Raw genomic sequence first — 26,685 nt, 5'->3', positions numbered from 1 at the left:
AATGATTGATCAATCCTTTGAAACGTGTTAGCGACAAAAGTGTAACCCTGCTGTTTTAAAATTTACCCAGAGTCGCCATATTGCCTCCCCAATTCTCGTCGGCGTCGAAGTGTACGTCACCTCCAATATCGTTGCCAGGAAAATAGGCGTGTGCCAGAACCATTCCCGGGCCGTCGAATGGGTACGCATCGCCATGGCGCCCCTGCGGATCAGCCCACAAATATAGAGCAACAAAAACAATGGAAGCTAAATTGAATCGGGCTATTTTTACTTGCCTCCGCGAACTCTGAATGGGTTGGGAGGTTCGTTTGCCTCGGACGGGATTTGCCTAATATAGTTTATTCTCAGAAATGTCGTCTCTCCAGGACCGCACAAGTTTTTTTTGTGTTGATCTAAGGGCTTAAGCGTGTCCAAGTCAACAGTCAGAAGTGCAAAGAGGAAATTTACCGTCTAACTTTGTAGACCAAAGGTAGAACTGAATTCGTTGTTTAGGACAACGAGTTCTTCTACACGTGCGATAAAATGAGCGGTTTGCGACGTGGAAATGATACGATATTTGGTAAGTCATATAAGTGCATCGTTGCTACTTCCACGGTTTTCGAATACGTATTCCTTCTATTCGTAAGTTAGCTTGGGTAATGTGATTTTTACCTTCAAGAACTTGACGAGAATATCAGCTTTTACGTCCCGAGTCTCCGTGAATACGAGTCGTGAATGCCTTGACCATACATTAATTGCCTGTTGGCAATTAACGCGAGCGAAAGGAGAAATATTGAACTAGCGGTCTCAGTACCATATCTAACACGTGAGATATTACGTCTCAAAGGTAATGGGTTCTGAATTTTACGGTATTGATATTGGGTAAATCTCGTCTATTACTGCCTATAATATCTTGAAATTCGTTGAAATGAACTCTATTCAGTACGCATGTAATTGTAACGTAATTGGAGTTTCTTTTAATTCTCGCTTTTGTCGCATCCTTAGCCATTATAATCTTATATGTAAAATCACTTCTGCACTATATAACGTACACTATATGACGCAAATCATTTATTATTAAGTATCATCCTGTATGTGAGCCGTCGGCTAATATTCTATATATTTGATCATAAAAATGTACTAATTTCTACCTTTCCGATTTTTTGTCGCACGAAGTTGACATCCAAATTTGATGGCCAATCGGTTATACTGAAATGTAGATCATGTAGCAAAAAATAACTACAAACCCATAATTATTTTTATACAACGGAATAATCCTTCGAACCTACCGCATCTATCGGAAGCGATCCTAGGACAGAAGTAACTTTTCTTTACACATTTCACACATAATATTTAGATGCGGCCTTTTCGGATGGTTTATAACCGCCACGTAGCAGGGTCCTAATTGCTTGGGAATCCCTATTCTCTATCTCATATATCTCACGAGAAACTTGGCCTTGCTTTTTTTTACCAAACTTTCAATTACTAATCAAGCATAGAGCAAATACATGAACCTTTTGTTTTTCTGCTCCTTGTTTACAGCACACCTGTCCGACCCGTTTGCATTTACAGCATAAACCGTTTGTTATTTTCGCTTTCCATCGAAAGATACGTCATGAATACAATTATCTTTTTATCGACGGTGTGAAAAGGCATCGTGTGAGGCGAACTTCTCAAAACAGAATGTAGAAAACACGGTAATAATGGCGGTGTCTGGAATCGTGAAAGGCCCGATATTTTTTATATGTTTTTTAATTAACGTAGCAAACTGCCTCGTTCAGCTGGACGAAAATTTTGAAACGACTAAAAGCGTTGGGGTGACAGGTTTCAACGGACGACCTTATAGTGTATGAGCAGCTCTTGTGACAAACATGATCACTCTTTTATCTAGGAGAAAAAAAGTCACAGCAGAATTAGCTAGGGTAGTCTCTTCTTACACTGACACTAAGCAAAGTCTATCAGCGGCGGTGATCAACGATATGTTATTGCATTATTAGCCCTGCTAGGATTAGGTAGATCGTGCCTCTTACCTATAGGTGAGGTTCATTTTTGACCAAGGATCACCGTGTACAATATATCGCTTTCTCCGTTTGACGCTTTCACGACCCCAATCAATATCACTCATACCGCATCTAGGTCGCGCCATCCGAGCTATTGTGGCCGCGTCCGCTTTCCCGGTGACTGGTAGATTCGCGAACCTTTGAAAGCGACGGATGGCGCGCGACAATGAATCTTCTGCTGAGTAGATATTGGACACGAAGGACCGCGCCGAAAAATCGTTATTTATATAGCCGAAACGTCGCAGATAGTTCTGAAAAGAAGAGAAAAAATATGGCATTTTTAATTAACTCTTCTATTATTTATTCTATTATTAGTCGTTAAATTGACTACATCGATTTACTAAAAGCAATAGCTTTTACTGAAAGGTTATTTTAATTGCTTTTATAGGGTAAGACATATACGAAACTGCACGGGGGTGCTATGAATATTTAGGTCTAATATCAACGTATTTATATCTGCGTACGAACATTTCTCTAAGAACAGCCTGTGAGATGTTACAAATTGTCCTTGTATTATGCACTATTTTTGATTTTATCGTCAAAATTGTAGCAAAAAATAAGTGCTTCCGCTGGGATGATTTTCGATATGGGTTCGCCGGTTGTGTCCGCTTCATGGGCAATACATGCAAAACATGAACAAATGTGACCTCGAAGTGGTTATTACAAAAAAAAAAAAACGAACGGAAAATAGTACAAATGAATCAGCTGGCGACATCAGTATATGACAACCCGAATAATTATAAATTGTGCCTACGTTCGCCAATGACCAATCAATATGTATATGTAAGTAAGCAGTTAAAACATCTAATCAGAAATTATCAGCTTCTTCGGCCATATTTCAATCAGTAATGTTTTCTCTTTTCGAGTTTACCTCATTCTATTGATACTCGTATTATGCGCGTCGGTAGTTAGAACCAGCGACGCCTTGAGCTTTAAATCTTTTTAAGCTCGTTTTAGTTTTGAATCAAAACAAATTTCAATTCAACTACGAGCCTATATTTTTGTTACCCAAAAAACCATTAATAATAATAATAATAAAATATTCATGTACAATTGAGCAGTAGCCAGTGTTTTAGTGAATGATACTAGTCGTACTATTTCCTTTTTAATTTGTTATTTGCAAAACATCGTTTCCGTTGGTCTAGTGAACCACCACGTTCCGATTCTTACTAATACTATGTACACTCTGTGATTGTTTGTTATAAGATTGACCAATCTCTGTTATCGTCAAACATTCACTTTCAATTTCAATGAGAATTCGTTCTTTGCTTACTGCTCTATCATCGGGACCCTTTTATTGGATAAACTACTCTGTCACCTTACGCGCCGCAGTGCCTATTTATAGGAGTTCCATATTGGCGTCAAATCATGGTTTCTGTATTTCAATAGCTTTCTCAGCATAACCCTATTGTAGTTTCAGGCTTGCGAGCACGAATAATCTCTATAATCGGTGTTTTATGTAAGACATTCAATGGAGAATCGATGCCACAGTAAAAACCTATAAAAAAAGCGTTATTCCTCTCCAGTGGGACGTAATACCTATAGTATTCGCTGTACTCTTGAATGGCAAACTGTTAATGTTGAAATAACAAATGCCTTTTTAATCAAACACAAAATATTGTCTTTTTTTTTGTTAACCTAGTGACCCCAAAACTCGTTCCGTGACCCAGTCCATCATATGACGAGTTACTTCGAAAATAGCGCATAATAGAATGAGTTCGATAACTGACCAATTCCAGCGTTTTCTATAACATAGCGGGGGAAGACAGACTAGCGTACCCGTTACTCCGGGCTTTCTGTAAATGGCTGCTTTGTCCCTAACAGGATGGGGTCCGTGACTGCCAAATGGCGTGACGGCGATCAACGCCGCTTGCCTTTGGTATATTGCGCGGCATATATATTCATTTGGGACAAGGGGTTCGAGGGAGAACAGGGGAAAATGAGTTCACGTACGACGTGGGACAGCGCGTGCAGACAAAACTGAATAGAACTCCTCATCGCAGTACGAGGTTAGCTAGGCTTAGTATTGCTGCTGCTGCTGCTGTTATGCCGATGTGTATAGACACATACATACAGCGACGCATCTATGGCGTCAGCAGGCGAGTGACTCGCACCACCGCTCAATCTTCGGGGGTAGCATTGATCGCTTCCGGATTCGTTTCCACCGTGCTTTTATTATTCGTTTGTTCATCCGATAGATTTGTTGCGATATGCAAGCGAGACAAACGCATCAAAAATCGGGATGCAGTTAAAATTTGCTGGCACTAATATTAGACAGGGCAGTCAGCTTCGTGTATAGGTAATCTTGTCTTTTACTTATTGCTCTTATTTCTTTTTTTTTTTTTTCTATTGATGGTCAAGTGTTATGTATCGTTCGAGACCTATTTCTTTACCCTGTTAGGTTATTGTTTTGATAGGATCACAACGTTTTACGCGCATTTCGGATTCCAGTGATAAGTGCGAAAAACACACTCCACTTGATTTTTTCGAACTCGTCACGGACCGCCTTGACCCACCTTGCAAGATGCTAATTGTTAGATAAACCCACATATTTTGCCTGTCAAGTTCTCCAGATATGCGAGGCAAGCATCCTAGAGTGCTTTAACGAACGGGAAATTAGGCAAATGCCAAAAATTCTGTCCTTTACTGCCTTACGTAACCATCTCTAGAGCCCGAAGTAAAAGCAAACCGTACGATCTGGGCTAACCTATGATAGCGATGCATGAACGAACGTTCCAGCACTTAGCCATCAAGGACGTGATTCTAAGGACTTAAACCTTACAAAAAGAAAATCAATCCGAATAATATAATAAAAAACTTTGATAAATTAATGAGCGTATATGCGGCCATTACTCAAGATTTACGAACACTAAAAGCTACTCGATAGCTTTCTTAAGACAAACTTGTATATATATATGCAAAATACTCATTGGTCAAAAACTACGAATGGACGGAAAGAAGAGTGTTAGAGGTAGTTCGTCCAACAGCATATTTCTTCATAACTTTGTTTACTTATTAGTCAAGACGTAGTTCGGACATACGCAAGACGAGCACGTTATAGGACAATCGTCTCAAACAACAAATTCTGCGTAACAATTCTAACAAAACACGCTTCGTCCTTTCTATCTAACGCTAAGCACACTTGTAGCCCTTCCCGGTTTCGCTGTAAAGTAGCGCAACAAAACGCCTCCGTCTCCATTTGCCTCTCCAGAAATCATCGACTGGCAAGATGTCGAAACTCACTTTCTCCCTTGCACTGATAACACACAGAAAAATATTTTGCAAGCGTCTTTTCGTACTAGCATTTGAGCGAACTAACTTTTTGTTTCCTAATAAAATACCGATATATATCGTTATTGCACGTCACATTATAAGGTCTCAGGGAAATAGATACGAAGTTAATAGAACCATTGAAACTAAGTAATATTTCTTGGGATATGAGTGTATAGAAAGTTGCTATGTAGCGTGAAAAGCAGACTAAGAAGCGTTGACTTATTTCGACCTCGACGGCTGAACCTAATTTTTTGCTCAAAGGATAAATATATATATATAAGTGTGTAATTTCATAGCCTTTATAGTATTGTTTACCACGCCAAAGCGCTGCCGCCATCAATATTGCTATTTGTTCCTAAGTGAAAGCGAATGATGAGCACCGTCTGATCGCCTTTTCCACTCATACCTTTAGCTCACGTCCTGTTAGTCCACTAGAAAATGAACATTACCTATGTGCTTTAATATAATTCGCTATGAGCAAAGCTCAAAACAGTGCACACGCACACACTGTCAAAAGAACTGCAGTTGTTTACAATGACGTGGACATTTAGCATCGTCACGTAATATATGCCATGGGGAAACCCCGTGACGTCACATCATTGTCGGTGAGATCACCTACCTAGGCTACACCCTAGCTTATTTTTTTCGGCAGGATTTCTTTCAGCAGCCACAACGGCAATGTTGGTGGCAATACAACGGTACAGGTGGCAGGTCTGCACTGTACAAAACACGTCATTTTGCAAAAACTTTCAGCCCGTAATGAATAAGGGGCAGTCCAGGAGCCGCCTCAGCGTATCTCATCTGGTTCGCCAAAAACTGTATTGTTTTCAATGGCTCGCAATGGTGACGCAACCCTTGTTTCACTAAACGGATACCTGGTAAAAAGATTAATGTGTTTCGTTTCCACAAAGACAGATAGCAGCGGCATCTTCGTTAGTTTTCCGTTTGTAATGCTGCCCAATCATTTGCCTATTGTAGTTACGTTTAACTTAAATGAAACATCATTCTTATGTATGTAAGTTTCGGTTTACCGCTAGGAACTTCTAAAATACATTGGGGCAACCAACCTATGGTGCGCTTGTCAATGCAATTCAGAACTTCGAAACGCGTCTATCGAAAGCATAGAGGACAGAGGGCTATTAATACAAGTGACAAACGAGAGTTTTTATTCGAATAATGGAATAATAAGTGGGCTTGAACCTCATCATAACAATTAATATTGTGCTAACAAATCAGAAAATAACTAAAAATAAGGTAACTTATTATTACTAAGTAGTTATATATCATCAAAGGATATGGACGTAAAGTAGCCACTGATCACAAATCTACTAACTTAGACAGGGTATAGATACGTTAGGGTGGTTTACTATCTACTGTTTTGGTGATTTTGTTGAACAACGGAATGCTCGTACCCATAACACGCATTCAACTAATTAGTAGCTAGCGTTTAGATGATACCCGAAATACATCGACGACCTGCGACAATCTGTCAAATTCAACACAGAAATCTCCCGTCCAAATCGGCTTACGTCGTTCAGATACACGTCAACCAGAATCGTTCACGTGTTAGTATGAATTTTTTTACCTTTATGTTGTTGTTCTATACGTTATTTGTATTAGTAACGTGTAGACGACCAGCGAAATAGCGGTATCTAGAGATTTTTAGCCAAAAGCTGCTTCTATTAGTTACGCTTCAAGAATATAATTCAAAATATGGCTTAGTATAGCGCACAAAATTAGTCCAGGGCTACAGGCACTGGGGAATTGGGAAGGGGACAAATATATTTCAAATTTTATGGTAGAGCTGTCGCGACGCGCTTAACCACCTGGACAGACCGACACGTGCTACAATACTTAACTACAGGGGTAAACACAAAGTGTCCTGGCACGAATATTACATAGCAGACTGGCTTTCTTCTCAGGTCCTATAATACGAGAAAGGTTTGCACAACCTATAGTGATCATCAATCAGTGTCTTCGTCACTCACCCTTGCTCCCCCTTAATTATTCGAGCAACTATCTCAATAAACTTTCATTACGTATTAACGTTTAAAGAGTCATTGCCGCAAGCAATTCCATTTTACTATAGCAACTATCGAGAAGTGTTTAGTTTGATAAAAGAAAAAAAAAAAGTTATTCAGTGATTTCTGGCTAACTAGTTAATTAGTAACAGGACGTAGACGCTTTTACAAAAATTCAAATAGCTCACTCTAATATAAAAACAGCTAGTGCCTAAAACCAATTAAACTAACATTCCGCTAGACGATCTAAAGAAGTGCCTCAGTCCATCATTCGGCCCAAGTTCTAAGTATGATCGAGACGAAATAAGCAAGCTTAGTAGTCAAGTCTAGTAATCATAAAGGAACACGCTTTAGAAACGGGTGTCTACGCAAAAACAATATTTATCATTTCCCAAAATATCAATTTATATATGTATTGCTTAAGATGACGAGTCAGAATTGCTAGAAACTGATCGTTCGGCCAACGGCATTTCCTTTGGCCCAGTCTTATCATGCACTGGAACTCTATGATTTCAATTGCAAAGGTTATAGCGAACAGCTTACTGCCCCTTTTCGTACAGCCTTGTCGGCAGCTTATACAGGTAGAGTGTATAAAAAAAAAACCGATCATTTACCACGCGCTCATTTCTATTTCTGACAATGTTCAAAAACCAAGGTAATTTTAACTGAGTGGTTTTCTATTATTAGTACAATATTCTGCTTTTCGAGTTCTCTACTGTAACGCCACGGATATGTCAGTATTTATTGGGAACCATTGATGCAAAACTTTCATGGACTAATGCGAAAGATCATTCAAATTGGCTAGTAACGGTATCAAGGTGAATGTTGCCATAACAATGATAGCATAAGCGTTCAAGCTTGACAGCGAATCTCCGCACACGCCAGTTTCGCATGGGTAAACATTGCGGTAAGCATCTATGTACTGTGTGGGTATGATTTTAGGCTAATTTCATCTATTCACAAAATGGCCTCAAAATGACCTCTTATAGCAACGGTACACTTTACATTTTCTTCCCAACGTCATGTTTGCTAATAAAAACCAATTAGCGTTCTTTAAAAAAGCATGACCATTGTCAAGGGCAAATAGCAAATAGCAAAAAGTCCAACATGCTGACCTTTTATTGAAATTACTTCTTTGAACTATAATATTCCTCCATTTTATTTTGTACACGACATTTTGCATTATTTGGAAACCTGAATTTGGGCCTCGTGTAGCTTAGACGATTGATCTTTGGCTTTTCTCCGTGTGCTATTGTTTCCTTTATACGACAGTCTGCGTAATGGCAATTTTAATTGGATGGCAGTTTTTCCACAAAGACGCGACTGGAGGCAGGAACAATAGGTACTGAATTGCCCTAATTCCTTCCAATTCCTCTAATCTTGGTTGTAAGGGTCTCTATGTCCGGTATTCCATCAGATAGTTGGCCCCCAATACGAGGTAGTAAGGGCCTAAGAACGATTTCTTTACGCGACAAGTCTAAGATTCAAACCGAGCCAATCAATTTTCACACGATCGCAATGCTGTGCCGGCATTATTCGAGACCCATATAAACGCTTTCTAATGGCACACTCCGTAACAAAGGACAATTTCCAGTACCGAAGATGCCCCTCGTCACCACCCTACTGAGGAACACGGCTCTACCTCAATCGATACGATCACCCGGTATGAAGGCTACAAAGTGAAATACGTCTGTATGTTTGTATGTGGTTGTAACAAGAGACATCTTCTGTACGGAGAATGGCCGCAGCTACTTTCGTTGAAAGGTCAACTTGTGTGGGCCTCACGTGCTTACTGCGCCAAAAGATGGGCTCAGGATAGCACAGGCTGGAGAAGTTGCTCAGCATTGAAAGAATGTTGCCTGCCGATTCGGTTATCTGTTCTGTACCCATGAGCCACCGCTGCTTCCCGGGCTTTATAGCGTACATTTCTACGATATTGACTTGTATCCTGTACAGTGCATGGAGCCTTACTCTGGTGGGCCATCAACGAGATGCACATCATGGTGTCAACAAGACTAGGCACTGCTAGCTATGGCAAGTTCCGGTTCTCTACATCTCATACAGTTAGACGAAACTCCGATCAGGGACAGGAGGGCCACGCGACAGGCATATATAAAGAGACGGGAGGCCTTCACCTAGTTCTGCGTTGCCCCTGCCCTTCCTTTGTTGACTAATCCCTATGCTGCTCATTTACCCCAGCTTACCTTTAAGGGGAGAACACGTCCACCTGTTTCGGGGTGTTCAAGCAAGCGGGCAAACGAACAATATAAACTATAGCCTAAGCTCTGCCTAGACATAGGTCAAAAGTTTTCGAATGCACTTAACCAACACAGGATGTCTCAAGTGCAGCCCTAGTTAGATTCTAATGTTCTTAATAGGGTTGTACGACCTTTGAAAAGCATGGCCATTTTGATTAAGTTGTTGAACAGCCAGCGAACATACAACAGAACCCAAATGTCGAGCCTAAGGCATGCCCTAAGCAGGACATTTGAGCATTTCGCAAGCATACCTTAACTATAAAATTAAGTGAGGTAAGGTTATCTAATATTTAAAATTAAATGACTCACCATTTTCATTGATACGCTTTTTATAGCAACGACCGTTAAACCCATAGATACGTTTTATGACGCATCTATTACAATCCTCTTTCTTGTAGTTTATACATCTGTAGATTCCTACGTTTATAGAAGGGTCTAGATTTACGATCGAATTTTAAGATTAGGCAGAATGTGTTATTTTCAAATGAACGTTGAATACTGAAAATACAAATCCTTAAAAAAGACTCTAACGTAAGGTATACTGAAAGTGCAATAGTTACCCTTAAGTTCAACGCCTACAAATAGATAACTAGATATATTAGCTACAACTTAACTTGGGCCTGCGCGACTCTAGCTACGGCCAGTCAACGGGACTGAGTCGGTATAAAGCACATGGTGTAAATGAATATTTATTATGCCATTGTTTCCACACCACAGGTTTTCCTGTAAGAGTGATACTTGACCACCGAAAATAACTTGCTTGTACATGTCGGTAGCACAATTTGGACCCAAACGATCAAAGCCTGTAGCCTTTATGATTTATTGTAGAGTAACCCGCATCGCCGAACAGAAATATTGAGTGAACTCACGTACAGGAACGTAGAAATAGTAATCGGCAAATTATGAGACATGGTCAATCAAGGAATCCTGGTTTAAACTACATTCTGATAGTATTCACAGGTATTTATCAGTAGCTCAGGTATTTACAACGAGGACTGACTCTTAAAATAGGCACCAACTCAAAAGGAACGTGGACAGAATGGCGTTTACCGCAAATGTCAATAAACTTATCACGTGTATTAATTGATATTGTTCAGGTAGACGATAACCAGCGCAGGGAGTTCGTATTAAACCTGCCTATACGCTTATACATAACGTACCTCAATAAAATCACTATCGATATTAGGCAGGATAAAGGACGCTGGAGCATAATTTTGTTCCTTAAGCTAAAAGTGCCTAAATCTTTCAGCTAAAACACCCACTGCTGAATAATATTTGCAGCTATGGAGTCCTCATCATACGCGCGACATTCATTCCACCTTGCCTGAGCAGGTTTCCGGCTTAGGCGACGGACGAAGAAAAAATATCGAAAATGCTATGTTTCACTATTCGTTCAAATTAACAAATTCGTTCACAAATTCGAAATAATGTTTTGTAACCCAGAGGATTGGAAAACGATCAAAGAGCCTTTCAGCTCTCTATAATATTCGACCATTAGCAAACGAAAAATGTAAAAAAAAAAAGAAGCAATAATTACAAACGATCAGTAGGTTACAATTTATGCCAGACCGATCTCTTATGTAGAGGTAAAAAGCCACTGAAGTGACACGCACTTCTGAAGGGACATGCAAGACTTTTTCCTTGTCTTGTCCTGCAGATTAGAATAAAGGATGTTTTCGTTTAAATATATTTTTGCTAGCCTTGACCAGTACCATGATGAGAACATAGGGAGAGAATAACTCGAACACCCTAATTAAACAAACGTCTGCTGTCATCTCTCACAGATATTCTTAATCCTCTAGAGGTGGCTTTCCTCAACAGTTGTGGTGCTATTAGCAAAAACGTGCAGGAAATAGCTACAGTGTTACAGAACGGCATGTAAGAACAGATTCGATGGTACAATTTTAAACATGTAGCTCTTCCTTTCGTCAAATGATTGATTCATCTGTATTTCGTCGTGGCCATCGTCCCACTGGTAGATTCTCGATGACAACTGACTGTCGACAGGAAGAAATGAGCTGCAACACCTGTCGGTTAAGTAGACGTTCTTTGCTCTACATGTTGTATGTAAATGGTATGTGCGTGCTTCCAAAGCTCATTTATTAAGGCTGAGCTGGATGAATATATCGGGCACCTATGAAGATGCACAAAAGTGCACAAATGAAGACGAACTTGTTAGTTCGAATACTTATTCAAACAAATATCGTTTTCTTTGCTACATCTTGGAACTATAATCCGTTATTGTAGTCGATCTGTAGATGAAATGGCTAGGTAGTGCAAATACCTATAAATTTGCACCGCCTGATATGTCCCGGGGTTGATTTTTGCAACCCCTTGAAAATGACAACAGCCGAATTTAGCAAGTTAACTCATTAAATTCGTGATTTTATGATTGATTCGCATATATACTTGGAGAGCTAGTTAGATTAGCAAACGTGAGAGTACCGAAATGTAAACAAATATTACAAAGAAATCCTGTTCCGAGTAGTATACAGTCATGGGTCTATCTTAGCAGAGTTAATACCCATATGTAACTCAGCTAATTTTATGATTTTATAACGTCCTTGTTACTGGATAATTTTGTTTAAAGAAATTTGTCAATCTTCAAGCTGTTCTTTTTGTGCAATGAGAATACCGACTGCGCTGTTCTATACGTGGAGCGGCCTTACAGTCGTAGCTAGAATGATTATTTAGAACGTTAACGCCTCTTTCGTCCTCGTTAAAATAATACCCACCCAGAACTAGAACACCCGCATTGAACCTGACCACGAACATAGATTATTCGATTTGCAAAACATGAGAAAACTGTGTTTCACTAATCCAAACAGCCGCTCAACGGTTAAATAGGTGAACCAACATAAGTGAAGAGCACGGGTTATTTCCATTGTTTGGGGGCAAATCAGAACAATCGTCCTTTAACGGGCATCACAGAAAAGCCGAACTGCTCAAACATTTTTTTTCAGTTCAGCAAAGAATGTTACAGATATCACCGTAGCCCTACAGCTATTGACGAATCCTAGATACCGTAGGACATCTCCAAGCCCTGAGCATTCGCGAGCATCTGCGAAAAAAAATCCTATGACGCTATAGTTGCAGCGTTCAACTAGCTGAGTCAGTCTGAGTACCGTATAGGACCTAAAATGTAAACATATTGCCCAGAAACAATAAAATACTTTCCTTATACATGTATGAAGAGTGAACCGCCCGGCTCTGCTCTTCCGGTCTATGTTGTCCTGGCCGGTCTACATATCGCGCATGTGCGCCTAATTTGGATCAACGGGGATGTGAGCTTTCAAAATAGCAACATATAGATGACCATTATAAAAAGAGCACAGTGGTGGTAAAGAATGACATTATACAGCGCAACGGCACATCAATTATATGTATGTTTCGTGTCCTCTCCGGATGATTTACTTTTGCCACTTCGTTCTTTTTCCTACCGTATCGTTTCTATTCAGTCTTTTATGCCCGACTACGTTACTTGACCATGCGTAGGGTCAATATACTATTGCTTGAGTCCTCACGCGTGCGTTCATCAAGAACCACAAAGATGATCATGTTGATAGGGCCTTTTTGCCACGGGACATTTATAGAGACGCCTGCATGCTACACTATTGCTCTGGTCTCGTCGTTCGACCGTTATCGGTTACACCAAACGTATTACTTTATTTATCTTTTATGCTTATTTATAACACGAATATGTCAGTGTAGACACTTATTCGAAGGCGTTTTTCTAAATGACCATTTTATGTGTGATGTGAGCGCCTGATTCTGTCGCTGTAAGCCAATCTCTCGCTGAGTTATCCTCAGCCACTTAAGCCCGCCTTCTAGGCGGCATTTCTCGCTATCGAGTCGACAGACCGTTTTCTACAGTAGCTTTATAGAAAGAGAATTCTAAGTCGAGTTTGACTATTGCTCTTACCCAATAGTCCGGAAAATAAAGCCGACAGCAACAATGACGCCGGTAACGATTACGATGGGGGGCAACAAACTATTTCTGACGATGTCGAATGACCCTACACTATAAATATGTTCATGGTCGACCTAATACCTGTGTCCAAGGGCTTGCCGTCATTGGGCGAGGCGAAGGGATCAGGTGCACAGGCACAATGCTAACTGGTGCAGAAGCAAGCAAGTACGTTTGTCCGCTTCCTAGTTCACGTGTCATATCTTCCCGTTTCATTTTGTTGTGCAGCCATACTCCGCCCCGTCGGGTAAGTAGTTCATGACGTTTCTGTGATGTGACATTTTTCTAGGTTGCTCACCGCGTCAGGGTAGCGGTAAAAAACGATACGACGGCGGCGGCGCGGTTTAACTTGGTGGACCATTAAGTTGCTATCATCGATGCCCCCGTTTAGTACGATGGCACATCATCATGCAGACATAAGTTTGCCGCTGAGCTCATATACATACAATAACTTTAAATGAAAATCACTAAGTTGTGCTGAATGATTACTGGCCAGAGCGCATCTGAAGGTGCCACAGTCATTTAAAAGAGCTCTGTATCCATGCCTTAGATTCGGCAGAGTTATCTAACGGTCCCTTAGCAGATTCCTGTTAAGCTTTATGAATCTACTATAAAAAGGAGTCAGATCTACACGAAATAGACTACAGCCTTGTCGAATGATCTCTTCACAATTATGTATGATGTTTGTTCGACATAAAACGGATAGCTGTGAGTTAACTTGCTCGACTCTGCCCTCCGTTGTGATTAACTTAACCATACCAATAACCTGATCCTGTGCTACTCGGTACTCGTTGGCTTGCCTAAGCAAACGAACCTCGTGTTGTAACCCCGATCGCCTGCTTCTGAATATGCACCATCACGTAGCATCAGATCATTTTCTCCACTGTCGATTTCAGCCTTGGAAGACAGATATATAATTTTTATTTGTCACACAGTGACTCGGCTTCACTGGCCTAACCGTACATTTAAAATTCAAACGACGAGTGAATTTATATAACAAACTTACATGATCTTTGATCAGCATGACAAATAAGCGACGTAGACACAAACGAAAACATTTAGGAGCAGAAGTTACATTCAGCTTAAACCATCTAATCTAGTAATAGGAGCCAATAGGTCAGGCTTCACTTATTGCCTCCATAGATTTCGTTTCACAGGTAGGTTCTTAAGTTAACCGTATCATTAGTCTATTGTGTCGAAAGCTTTCTTAGTGGGAATAACATAAAGCGATCGTGTCATTCTAAGAATCTGTTAACTTAATAAACGAATTATTTTAGAATCGTTACATTCAACATGACGCACTGTTGTGATCTACTTTATAGTTCTAGTCATTTGTTGAAGCTGACCATTCAAGTTAAATAACGGCAGGTATGCGTCAACGAGAACGATAACAATAAATTTATCGATGTCTTAGTAATACTTTTAGATGATGATTATGGTAGTACATATAATAACACTCCACCGCCCGTGTGTCATCTACCCAAAAACAGTTGTGCCTACGCTATCTAAAACACCGATGAAGCGGAACTTAAAGATTCGATTTTCCCATTCCGTCGCTCCAGTTTCATATCATTATAATTAGTATATGACTCTCTACTTTAGCAAGCAACAAAAATTTGATATAACCTATACTATAAGACTCTCCAAATTATAATAATGGCGAAATACCGTCGAAGTGACTCATGAAGCATTAAATGAGGCTTGCGTAACAGCAGTCACAGTTGAAGTCGCAGCACTGCCCAAAGATGCTGCTAGTTATATAACGTCCAATAGGGCAACGTAGTTGTTTCAATAACGATTATTAGAATAACTAGTCAACATGTTCGGTTATACTGATTCGCTTTTTACAGAATGCTCTCTAGCGCAAAGGTTTTAGACACAGATCTATACTAAAATCATCACTAGAATAGATTGTCCATACAGCTTCTAACAGAAATTCATTCAGCAAGGTCATTTGTCTCGATTGACCTCTGTACTGTTAAACGTTGGTAAGATCATTGCTATTCAAGCGGAAATAGTTATTATCTTGTTCAAGTTGATAAAACTATTTACAGCATTGGCGTGTGATTCACATTGTAGCCACGTTAGAAGCTATTGTCTTTCTAGATGTGCACGGTTCTGGACATTTTAGATTTTTCCACAGCTTGCAAGCCAGACAAGTATGAAAGCTAGCCCGGACATACAAATATTTTACGTAAAAATCTAGTGAAATATAGGTGTACTTTCTTATCATTTAAGAATCGCGTCCGTTGGCCTGTAACCTTTCGTCTGCCATTTTCTTCTAGCAGTTAGTTACTCGTGAATGTTTTAGCTGCTATTGCAATAAATTGGCGCATATCGCCAGGTCCAGCCTGGAACATCGAACATTCGTCATGGAAGGATGCGTCCTTGTTGGAAGGCATAAGCGTATTACATGCTCACACGTTGAAATAACATTTATAATCACACAAGACGTCTTCTTGTCGAGTGAACTCCTAATTTTGAAAGGTGAAATCGATGACTAACTCCGAATTTCGCTGCTATTTCACACGAACAAAATATGTTTGGCCATTTGATTGTATACAACCTTTTGAAAAGCATTGAAAATTACGCTGAATTGTAGCAGATGTGTTAGGATGTTCATTCGTCACCTCCATTCAAAATACGTGTGACTCTCATAGTTTCTATTTACGTACGCGCCAACGTTTATCCGAACTGGGAACGCGGAGCCGTTAGGGAACACCTGTACGAGCTGTATTATGTCTTGATCTGTAGCGGTACAAACAGTTTCATCTAAGCACTTTGCCTTAAGACAACTATCTGTAGGCCACTTAAGTAAAGCTATACAGTAAGTGTAAATATATTCTTTATCGGCGCATATCTTTGCAAGAGTTTTATAGAGACATTGTCAATTCACCTACCGTATTCCTCTCGATGACTGGAAAACGCCATGTGCAATACATCTGGCGAACGAATCTCGTTAGAAATGGCTAGGGATAATTCTATAAACCGGTTTCATAAAATCCATTTTCTGTTTAACAGCAGTACCGTAAAAATGAAAACATTGGTTTCGGTCCCAACAAAGGCAGTTTTGGATACGAACTTGACCAGAATTAACCGACCATCGGGATAAATGCACACCACTTGAATGTGTTAATTATTAACGATGACATAATGGTAGACACTTCGTAAGCAGGGTCAGGATTTTTTTACACCGAGTTAAGAGTTTTCGCTCAGTATATACATATACCTGCTAAGATTTCCATTATCCTAAAATAATCCTTATTTTAAAATCCCCTAAAATAAAAAAAGCATTATTTTTACCGTGTAAACTAGTGCTGGACGTGTTATTCCTCACGGTCGCGTTCATTCAAGATAACCAAGATAGCTAAACTATTCAATATAGCTACCGCGATTACACCCTTAAATCGGTACCTAAACCACAGTTTAACAGTCAAAAATTAAATTTCCAAAAATACGAGGGCTCCAAATACGCACAAAGTTAAATGTAGCAAAAAAGTCTTCAGACTAACTACTAAAGTTTAAGTAGACTGTTGAAAAGGGTTGTATATTTTTACCGCATAAACCCTACGCGTGTCAAAAAGTTTTTCTCTGCGTCATTTTCACGAACTTCCGAACCCTAGCTAGTAGCTAATCTGCGTTCAAAAACTAAAGACGACACACCGCTATTCGCCATGAGAAGTTTGTTGTTTTATTCTGAAAAGACCTAACTTTCTTCTGCTAACTCGAGTAGCGAATGAATGCATGTCCGTTAGGAGAATCAGCCCTTTAGTAATTTGAGTACACCACCCTGTATATCGACGAGGACCGTATGACAAATCGGCCATTTAAAAACGTTGCTTCACTGCGACATAACACAAGCATTTCATTCAGTAGAAGTCCTAGTGCCAATGTTTCTTGCCCGTCCCCTGTAGTTATAATAAGGACCACAAATTTCTTATCAACATTTGTAACAGACGAACTTTTAACTAGCTTAAAAACATTTTTTCAGCTTCTTAATCATATCTTGGATATATATAAATGATGAATGAACGCATATAGTATAATACCTGTAAGACTAGTTGACGTCTATATACGACGCAGCTGCCAAAGTAAATATTTACTACATTATTATACTATGTTAAGGGCAGGCCGTGGGGTCGCCATATTTTACGAAAAAAGAAAAGTGCAAATATTTCAAACGGTGTTACCATGGTCCTATGTAGCCTGGCTATTTCGGGCATACTAGGCATTAAACCGAATAAACTACGTCAGTATGATCGCCTGTATGGCTATCAAAAACATTTTATTGACAATGCTTTAATACAAAACCCATCTTTCTTCTTAGCTTTACAAAATGCATGTACCATAACTTCGAAAAGCCATTGCTTTTGTCAGAAGCACTAGAACCTATGGAGATCGATAAGCGAACAAGCCATTAGTTACAGGACGGATATAATGATAGATCTGTCGGTATTGAAAAGCCGTGAATAGCTTTTAAATTCTCATATGGGTTGTATGATCATGTTTCCCTAATCCGGTCATTTCTGATTACGATATGAGCCATGTAAGATCACTTATGATACATAATACACATATTACTACAGCAGATAAATACCTAGAAGTATATCAATAAAGGCCACCACCATAAGCGTAGGCAGTTATGTTTTTTACATTTGAATTACTAGACTAGGGACAACGATCTCATTATAGTGGACCTAATGAAGCAACTTTACAATCTGCGATGGATGCATTCTATGCGAGACATTGTTGAATAGGTCAGCTACTGAAAAGCACACAAGACGCTTTTCTGGGAACGAAATATTGCGCATCGCCTTTATTCAACCATACCAGTGTCCGCTGGCATCGTTCTTTCAAATAGGGAGAAATGACTTCTGCGTGTATAATTTCTTAATAAATTAATTGTCAAACAATGTTTGTTTTCCTAGGGAAATCACTGCTATGGAAATTATCTCTCTGTCATCGAAGATTGATTTGCTGGAAAACCATTGCAATCATGTAAACATGTAGTTTCCTGAAAGACCATTGCTGTTAATAACAGACATAATCTTATACTAAAAGCACTCAGGGGGTCGATTATTATTGATTACTTGACCAGGTAATTAATTTTATTATAATTAGGATAAACATTTGCACATTAAGTCGGATTATCGACAAATACATAGACTACCAAATGTTATTAGTAATATAAATAACAAAAATAATAACATAAATAATAATATTTATGTAGATTATTCTAGAGCATCTTTCTGGAGAAACTTGTCTTACTTGAGTTACCTTGACGTGAAAGTTTTGTCGCTTTACGAAACTTATTAGTTTTTAAAACGGCTTAAACGCAAAATTCTTGCAAGGAAATAGGGGCATCGCTGTGAGAGCTTAGGTTAACCTTTGTCCCCGTGATAGCTTAGTGGGTAACGTATTCTTATACTAATATTAGGGACATCTTGTGGTCTAGGTTCGAACCACGGCATAGACCATTTCGTGCTGGGAACCAGCCGTCTAACGGTGATACCCGACGTAAACCGTCGAAACCTACAGGTTACTTTCGTGAATGCTGTTCGTAGTAAATGTATATTTTTACACTTCGCATTGGGGCGATTCTATTCTAGTGTTATCAGGTTATGTAGTTGCTTAGACTTGGCTCAGGTGGTTGGTTTAAAGGATGATTGAGATATTGTTCAAGGTAACTAAACCGTCCTGCAAAGATTTTAAATTATGTTTGCATTATGCAATTATGATTGTAGCACGGTTCTGATGTTTCCCCAGCTCCGTGCCTTATGGTGAACGAAGGGCTCTGTGAGATTTGTAACCTCCAAAAATCAAAAGTCTCCGGTGGAGAAGACAGAGCTGACTGGAATTTCTCATTCCATCATATCTACAAATAGATCTCCTCAACGACTGAAGTGCTTCTTCGTTCGAACGCATTTATACGTTTTTTGTCGTATCGTTTTCTAACAGATTGCTGGCTAGATAGATAGGCTCAGCGTCTTCGCGTTACACTCCTCACTTGGTTAATTTTATAACATAAATTATTGTTTAAAACTCTATACAGTGTCTTTACACCATCTGTTGCACGTTTCGACCTAAAAAGAAACGGATACTGCTGCCAACATTACTTTGCCAGCTCTACAGTCTCTTTGTTGTTAGATATTCGACTTTCAGCCATTTTCTAGATCTGGAAGAATGGGCAATCGAAGATGCCGGTTCATTGAATTGTGGAGTCCAGGAACGGGATTTATTAATAAAGGCGACCCAATGCATGGCGTCCAGCTTCCGCTCTACCACCTTTTACTTTTCTCTAAGAAACACATAAAACTCGAACGTGAACTTCCGTAGAGCTTACAGTACAGAGGCCATTTTTAATGACAACTTTTATTCGTTATCGGTCATAAAACCAGACTGACTTTTTAAGAGAGCCGTATCGTAGTCTGCTGTCTTGTCGTGTCGAACTTTTGTCCGGGCATTTTTCTGAGAATACTAATTGCTATCTCAAGTAGACAGTTAAAGCCTGCAAAGACTGCGTGAAAGTGAATCTTGACATCACTCTTTTTTCCTATACAGCCTTGCAACAATTGTTAATTGACGATAATCTTCTTCATATTAAAATATAAATAGTCCTCATCCTTAAGTTAAAAATACCAATTATATTGATTTATTTTTTTTATAATATACCCAGGAAAGGGTGATTTCGTTTGGAGAGATTCAAAGCAATAAGTTCTAGGCTTAAATCTTTGACATTACTACTGATGTTCACCAAAGAAAATTCGTAAAAATAAATTTTACAGCTAGCAGCCCCGCATGAAAGAGACAGATCGCGCAACGTATTGTTTCGACAGCTCCTATCCGTAAAGATAGACTTAATATGTAAACATATTAACTTATCTTTATGCCTTCGTAGATGTTTCGAAAGTTGAACCGCTTACCTTTACGGCCCGTTTGCATGTCGTTCTATGAGCATGCTAATATAAAATATGCACACAGCAAATGGTGGGTTTAGAACCACTGTTGGTCCAGCATAGTAGTTGGTCATGTTCTTGCAAAACTAGCCATTTATGGAGAGTCGGAACTTAGAGGGCAAAAAATGACAATCAATTCTGTCGATTTTATCAGATGCACACCGCCTACTCGTTAATTGCACTGTTCAGCTATGGAGTACCAGTAAGCTCGTTTGAAGTAAAACAGTAAAGATTTAAAAACAACTTACGACTATGTCCTGTTTTTGCTCCATTCGCCGCTGCTGTTGTTCTAAGGTTACTGTACCATGTATAGTTTCACCGGTGTCCAGTGATGATCCGGGTTGCCTGCGTACTAGGTCACCGAGCGGCAGTCCCTGAGGACGAGAAGTTGGAAGGCAGAACACCCCCTTTGATAGAACAGCCACCATAACGCCCAGCAGGAGCACCAACAACGCTCTAGCCGGACAGTTTGTCACTCGAGTAGCCATGTGTTAAACGGAGCTCGGGCATACGGAGGAGTACGGGCATTAGGGAGGGAAGGAGCCGCTTAGGAGGTTGTTAGTATCAAAGCGACATCACATTATTTCCACTATCTCGTCTATTACTCCTGGATACTCGTTGCTGATCGAGTCTCCAGCTTAATGCTAATGGTAGGAATGGTTGAACTGCACTTGGAGGTACTGTGAATCGCAGTGAAGATGGAAGCTCGGATAACTAGTCTAGTATACATACGTAATTCACAGGTTCTTTCTAACGTTGAGAGGGCAAACTTGCAAACATTCTAAGTAAGGTCTTGAATGAGTACATGAACCTTTTAGAGAACAATTCGGAGTGCTCAGTAGAACCTGGTCCTTATATGGCAATTAAGTACGTTCCGTCCTGAATTCACTCATACATTGGTCACAAAGCTGTAGGCATACGTTATTAAATTAACGGGCGCCGCTTAGTACTCTTCAAGTAATAATTAGCGCTACGAATAATTTTGACTTTTCGGCGTATCTAGATATAATCATTATCACTTATCCACCGGCTCTTGTCGATTTGTTTCTTTTCAATCCGAACAAAAATATAAGGAAGAAGCTTATGGAAAAGTCCACATAAACAGTGTCACATCATGCTACACGAACTCTCACAACTCCCAATTGATTGCCTGCTAAGACCAAATAAAGGAGTACCAAATAAATCGGGCCCGATCATTGCGTTGTCAATATTCAGCCATCCACACAGCCGCTGTTCTACCGGCTGATCTAGCATTCGGCGATAGCATCACTGGTAAGTACTCCACCCAGCGCGTGGCTTTTTGAACTGCACTATGCACTGATCAACTGAAGGTTTGCGCGCGGAGAACACTTCCGATGGGCGAGGGTGAAATTGGCAGGCGGCACTGCAACTCAGTAGCTGCTTCCTACTGTCAAATGGAGCGGGTATGTGGATGAGTTGGAACCCCCGAGGCTGCCCTTTCATGCACCGCCTCGCCGCCAGCAGCGATAGCCCTCGCCGTTTCTTCTCGTCTTGTCCGCTTTGTCTAGCTGGCTTCCTACAGCAGGACCAGCTTTGCTTTTTTTACTCACTTTCTGTAAGATGATAGCAACATTTATGCTTACACTAGAAGCGCTGCTACATGTTAACAGCCGTTGTGGTGACGCACAGGTTGCCACATTGGCAGAGGGAGTTCTACGCTAAACGAATGGCGCATTCTTTATGGCAGTCACTCACGACCCTTTCATTGTAGGTCTAGCTTTGGTCGGGGCTGATTAGTGGGCAGTTAATAACAGTTGACGCGGTGACGCAGATAAATGAAGAGACTGTCAAATAATGAAGCCATTTCTACGGCAAAAGGGGATAAATTGACAATAAACTCACTTCGAGGATCTCGTTTTGGAGATGACGCGCAGTATAAATGAATAGGCCACTACCAAATCGATGTAATCACATAACATGTAGAGAGACAATCGTTTGTACATAATCTCGTATCCCGTTTACTTCGTTCATAGCCTAATAAAAGTAAAAGAATAGCGAATTTTAACCCGTAGATGAATGATTACCCACTTAAAGTACATTTTACTCCTTCTAACAGGAATATAGAAAAAAAAATACAAGTAATACGGACAGTTGGGTCATTGTCATGTAGGATCCATGTTTCTGCAGCTTCGCCATTGCTGCTCATTCGAATAGTTCACAGCATACGAACATCGCAAGTTGTAGTCATAAAATTTCAACTGTATGTAGATGCCTCGCGCTAATTCTATAGCGATCTTTGTTCCACTGACATCGTAACACTCGGACCGCTGCTAACAACACTACCGCAAAGACGCACCGACGCTCAAAAAGGCATGAAAAATATAATGAATGCAGCCGATACCTGAAAGAACGCGGTGATGATGATAGCCCATGTCTTCCCAATAGGACTATCACGTGATCGAAGAAAATTCAGTCAAGTTTAGAAAATCAAATCGAGCGTTCCTCTTTGTGACCACTTTAAGACGCTACTTTTATTCTTTAGCTCTTTAAATGCATTCGAAGCGCGCTCACTGCTTGGCTTTTCGACATCGATACGCGCCGCTACTATGCAGTATGCCTTGTTGGCATCACGTCCCATCCAATGGCGTCAAATGAGGGGCCCCGGAGAACGGAGAAAGGGTGTTGCGATGCTGCTGATACTTAGACCATTCATACCGTTCATTTTGCGCAAGGAAATGAATATCCGTACAGCCGGTTTACAGTGGCGGAGGGCTATAGCCAAATGTATACCGACGCCAAGTTTTTTTCACAAGTAAATAGTCCAAATCTGTATAAGAAAACGTTTGATATTAGTCACTGATGACAATCTATCATTTGTAAGTGATGTATCTGAAGACATCTCATTCGTATTGGAACTCATGGGAATCTGTTATATATTATTGGAGATGACCGCGAAACGAAATTTGATTGTCATGATTTAAACAATAAGATATGATGTTTTAAGCTATAATCCTACTTTCGAAAAGCGCTTGGACGAATTATTCATTCAATCCAATGACGCTATCTAAAACTCTAGGAAAGATTTTGAATATTTCCGTACATATTTGAAGCTTCCGGGCTTAAGTATGTGTATTGCTATGAATTTTCGCTGACAGTCTCTAACAAAACAAAACATTTGGAGCATTTAGGCACATGTAAAGTACATGCAGCAGCATCAAACAATCATTTAGACAATTTACACGATTGCACATGGTTCTGCGCACAGCACCAGAAGATAATTTTGTCGAAAAGAAGTTGAAAGTACATAGTCTTCTTCTGATGCTTCTCCGAAGTTCCTATAAAATGAGCTTGTTCGGAACGTGTTCACTTCGTCATTCAGCGAATCTTTCCATAACCGATTAAGACACTGAGCTTCTTTGCTTTTTTTTTATTTGTTTTTGGGGACTGAATAATGCAATTATCCTGCTAGGAATCACTCAGCATCGTCTTATAATAGATGTTGAAACAGCAGAAACCTATTGTGATACCTTTTATATACTGTTAAATTCTTAGCTTTTTGATATCCATACCGAGGGGGAAGTGCTCTGAGAAGATCTCAATTTTTAAGAATCTTTTTAGGAATTTTTTTTCTGTCAGGACTATTCTAATTTATTTCCCTACAGACAAATAAATAATGTGTATGGATTATTACATTTATAGTCACCTCTCTGCGAATTTACAAATATCAGGGTTGTACTATTTGCCTACATGCGTAATACAAAATATACATGTTTAAGACTAAACCTACCGACACTTTTTTTATATCGATCCGAACCGTGCCCAGTCAAGGCGACCCATACTCAATAAAACTCGGTATTTTCCTAGTTGAGCATAGATTTTCGATAGCGTGAGGTCTGTTGACGATGTCATATTGCGGACCGGAGCATCCTTTCTACCTCAAAAAGTATCAGTTTAACTCAAGATGCTGTAACTAATCAACGACTATGGCTATCTTATTAAATTATTCTCAGTAAAAGATTCCTAATCTTCTTGTGTACAAAATTTTCTTGAACAAAAATTCCAGCACGCTATGCAGTTAATTACATACTAGGGAACACCATTAAGGACTCGAAATAGAGAGAAATAAAAGTTTAAGAAAAACTGTTTCATTGCGCAAAGTGTAGCTGCCCTAGAGGCAATATTGGTTTCGCCCCAGGGTATTGTTTGATACGTATGGGTAATAATATCGTTAAGAACTGTTTCTATCCAATGAGTAGTTCCAAATTACTTATATAAATACGTCACTCCGAATCTAGGAATCAAAAGCATGAATATCGATCTTTTTTTTGTTTGTCTAGCTTTATAGATGACACTAGGCATCTACATTCAGCAAACGTAATCAGTGGACAGAGAACCTGTTCCGTCTACTTCAAACTGATAGTTGTTTTTTCGTGTGATTCTACGCCAAATAATCAAAAGAAGAGCGGTCCGAGTTTAAACCCCTGATGATTTCCCAGGTGCGTATTGGTCGAGTATGATGATATCAATCTTACAGTAAAACATGTTTTTTTTTTCAAATGGGGTTTAGTCCACTTACCGACTGGTCACTCACACAATCTTAAAGTTGAGCTTGCTATGATTGACCCTGTTAAATTGCTTCATAAGTTATATCGTCTATAATTAGGATCAATATTAGTGCTTTCATCGTGGTTACTGCCTTGATTATCCAATACAAAAACGGTGCTCGGCGCTACGTGAAATTACCTTTGTGTGAACCTTATGTCTAGTATGGTCGATTATGAATATTTTGGACTTTCAAACGGTCGATTCTGTTGTCTCCACAATATTCCTTGTACTCCGACCTCAGAATTGCAAATAAGAATTGTCTTTTTAAAAGTAAAAGAAGCAAATGCTCTTTGATCTGATTTCATGCGCCAGCTACCTGCAGTGGCTAGATAATCGTATTCGATTTGAAAAATCAGCCAAATAAACCACATAATTTAGCAGTCCAAATAGAGAGTTCGGTGGAGTGTAAGAAGTCCTAAAGTACGTATTCCAAAGATTATTAAATAACTAGCAAAAAGATACCTAAAGTTTTCTACAAGTAGAAAATGAAATATTCTAAAAGAAGGGGCTAATGTTTACCTCTAATATCTCAAGTTTAGGATAAATACAAGAAATAGAAGTAATCGACCAGAGCTTAGAATTTTAGGCAAAAACAGGCCAGATAGTCAGAACTTTTATAACGAATAGGCGATCCATAGCGTGCCTTAAATACGGCCAAGATGCGGCCAGGAAATGCGCAATCAAACCTAATGGGACACTTTATTCATGCCATGACAAGCCTCAAAAACTCATTACATATTTCCTGCTTACGAATAGAAGGTAGAAGGTAAATATGGGTCATACTTCTTGATACACCATCCGGTAAACCTGCAACTTTAAGCTCCAAACTGTCCATACGCTGACAAATGGTAATTATACATCCGAAGAATAAAACTGCTCTGAGCTATCTCTAAATATTAATGTATTCAAGAAAATCCATAATGATTGAACTTCAGTAAACTCTTGAAATTCCTCGCTTTGCCACATACGCGAAAGACCGTAAGTGTTAGTTATAATACATACTTTTTTCGAGCTTTAGAATGTTAAACTTTTAAGCACCTTGAATAACTAAGGCCTTAAACTTGGAAGAACGATTTTAATCTTGATATATGAAAGGAATACTGAAACTTTTTCCTTTGATTTCCAGCAAGCTTAGTCTACAAGTTATCCAGTTCGCAATCGCCTATTCAAAACTCAAGAAACTGCTTTTTACAATTAAAACTCGGTCTTGAAAGCCATTAGTCCAATTAGTCTGAAAATATTTCATTTCGTCTACGTAGACTTCACAGTCGCAAGCTTTCCAAAAATAGTTCTTGCCTTTTCAAAGGAGCTACAAAATGTCAACTAAATTATTTCAAGCAACAATATCGCTACACGCATACTCTTTTACAATTCCCCAAGTGTTTTCGCACATATATTTCGGTCAGTAATTGGTCATTAGATAAAACATGTACTGAAGCTTCAGGATAATACCGAGGCAAATCAATCGTACAGGAACACCAGCGGAAAATCTAAGCGTAGGATTCTATACCGCTGAAAAAAATGTCTACTCAGTTAGAATTTGTGGCGGGCAAAGTTTCGACATTTAGTGGCCGTTTAGCTGGTTTGTAAACAAACCAGCAGCCT

General features: G+C 39.5%; 1 protein-coding gene across 3 annotated transcripts in view; it reads right to left on the bottom strand.

Annotated features, from left to right (window-relative positions):
• The window catches only part of LOC111269729 (matrix metalloproteinase-14), a 28,347-nt gene extending 5,294 nt beyond the window's left edge, over positions 1–23,053 (bottom strand). For 2 of the 3 annotated variants that reach the window (XR_002685897.2, XM_022849545.2), the window contains exons 1-5: positions 20,763–22,836; positions 2,010–2,290; positions 1,131–1,188; positions 652–738; positions 67–202 (exon numbers count right to left, since the gene is read on the bottom strand). Coding sequence is in view for 2 of the 3 variants with exons in the window: in XM_022849545.2 (XP_022705280.1) it covers positions 67–202; positions 652–738; positions 1,131–1,188; positions 2,010–2,290; positions 20,763–21,002 (802 nt within the window). In the remaining variant the exon portion in view is untranslated. Of the gene's footprint in view, positions 1–66; positions 203–651; positions 739–1,130; positions 1,189–2,009; positions 2,291–20,762; positions 22,837–22,876 lie in introns of those variants that run through there. The other variant, XM_086972193.1, reaches the window with a different exon arrangement.
• Between the last annotated feature and the right edge of the window lie 3,632 nt (positions 23,054–26,685).

Source organism: Varroa jacobsoni, unplaced genomic scaffold (assembly GCF_002532875.2).
Source record: "Varroa jacobsoni isolate VJ856 unplaced genomic scaffold, vjacob_1.0 scaffold_150, whole genome shotgun sequence".
Taxonomy (NCBI): domain Eukaryota; kingdom Metazoa; phylum Arthropoda; class Arachnida; order Mesostigmata; family Varroidae; genus Varroa; species Varroa jacobsoni.
The sequence above is the reverse complement of the archived record's forward strand: the minus strand, read 5'-3'. Positions and strand labels throughout refer to the sequence as shown.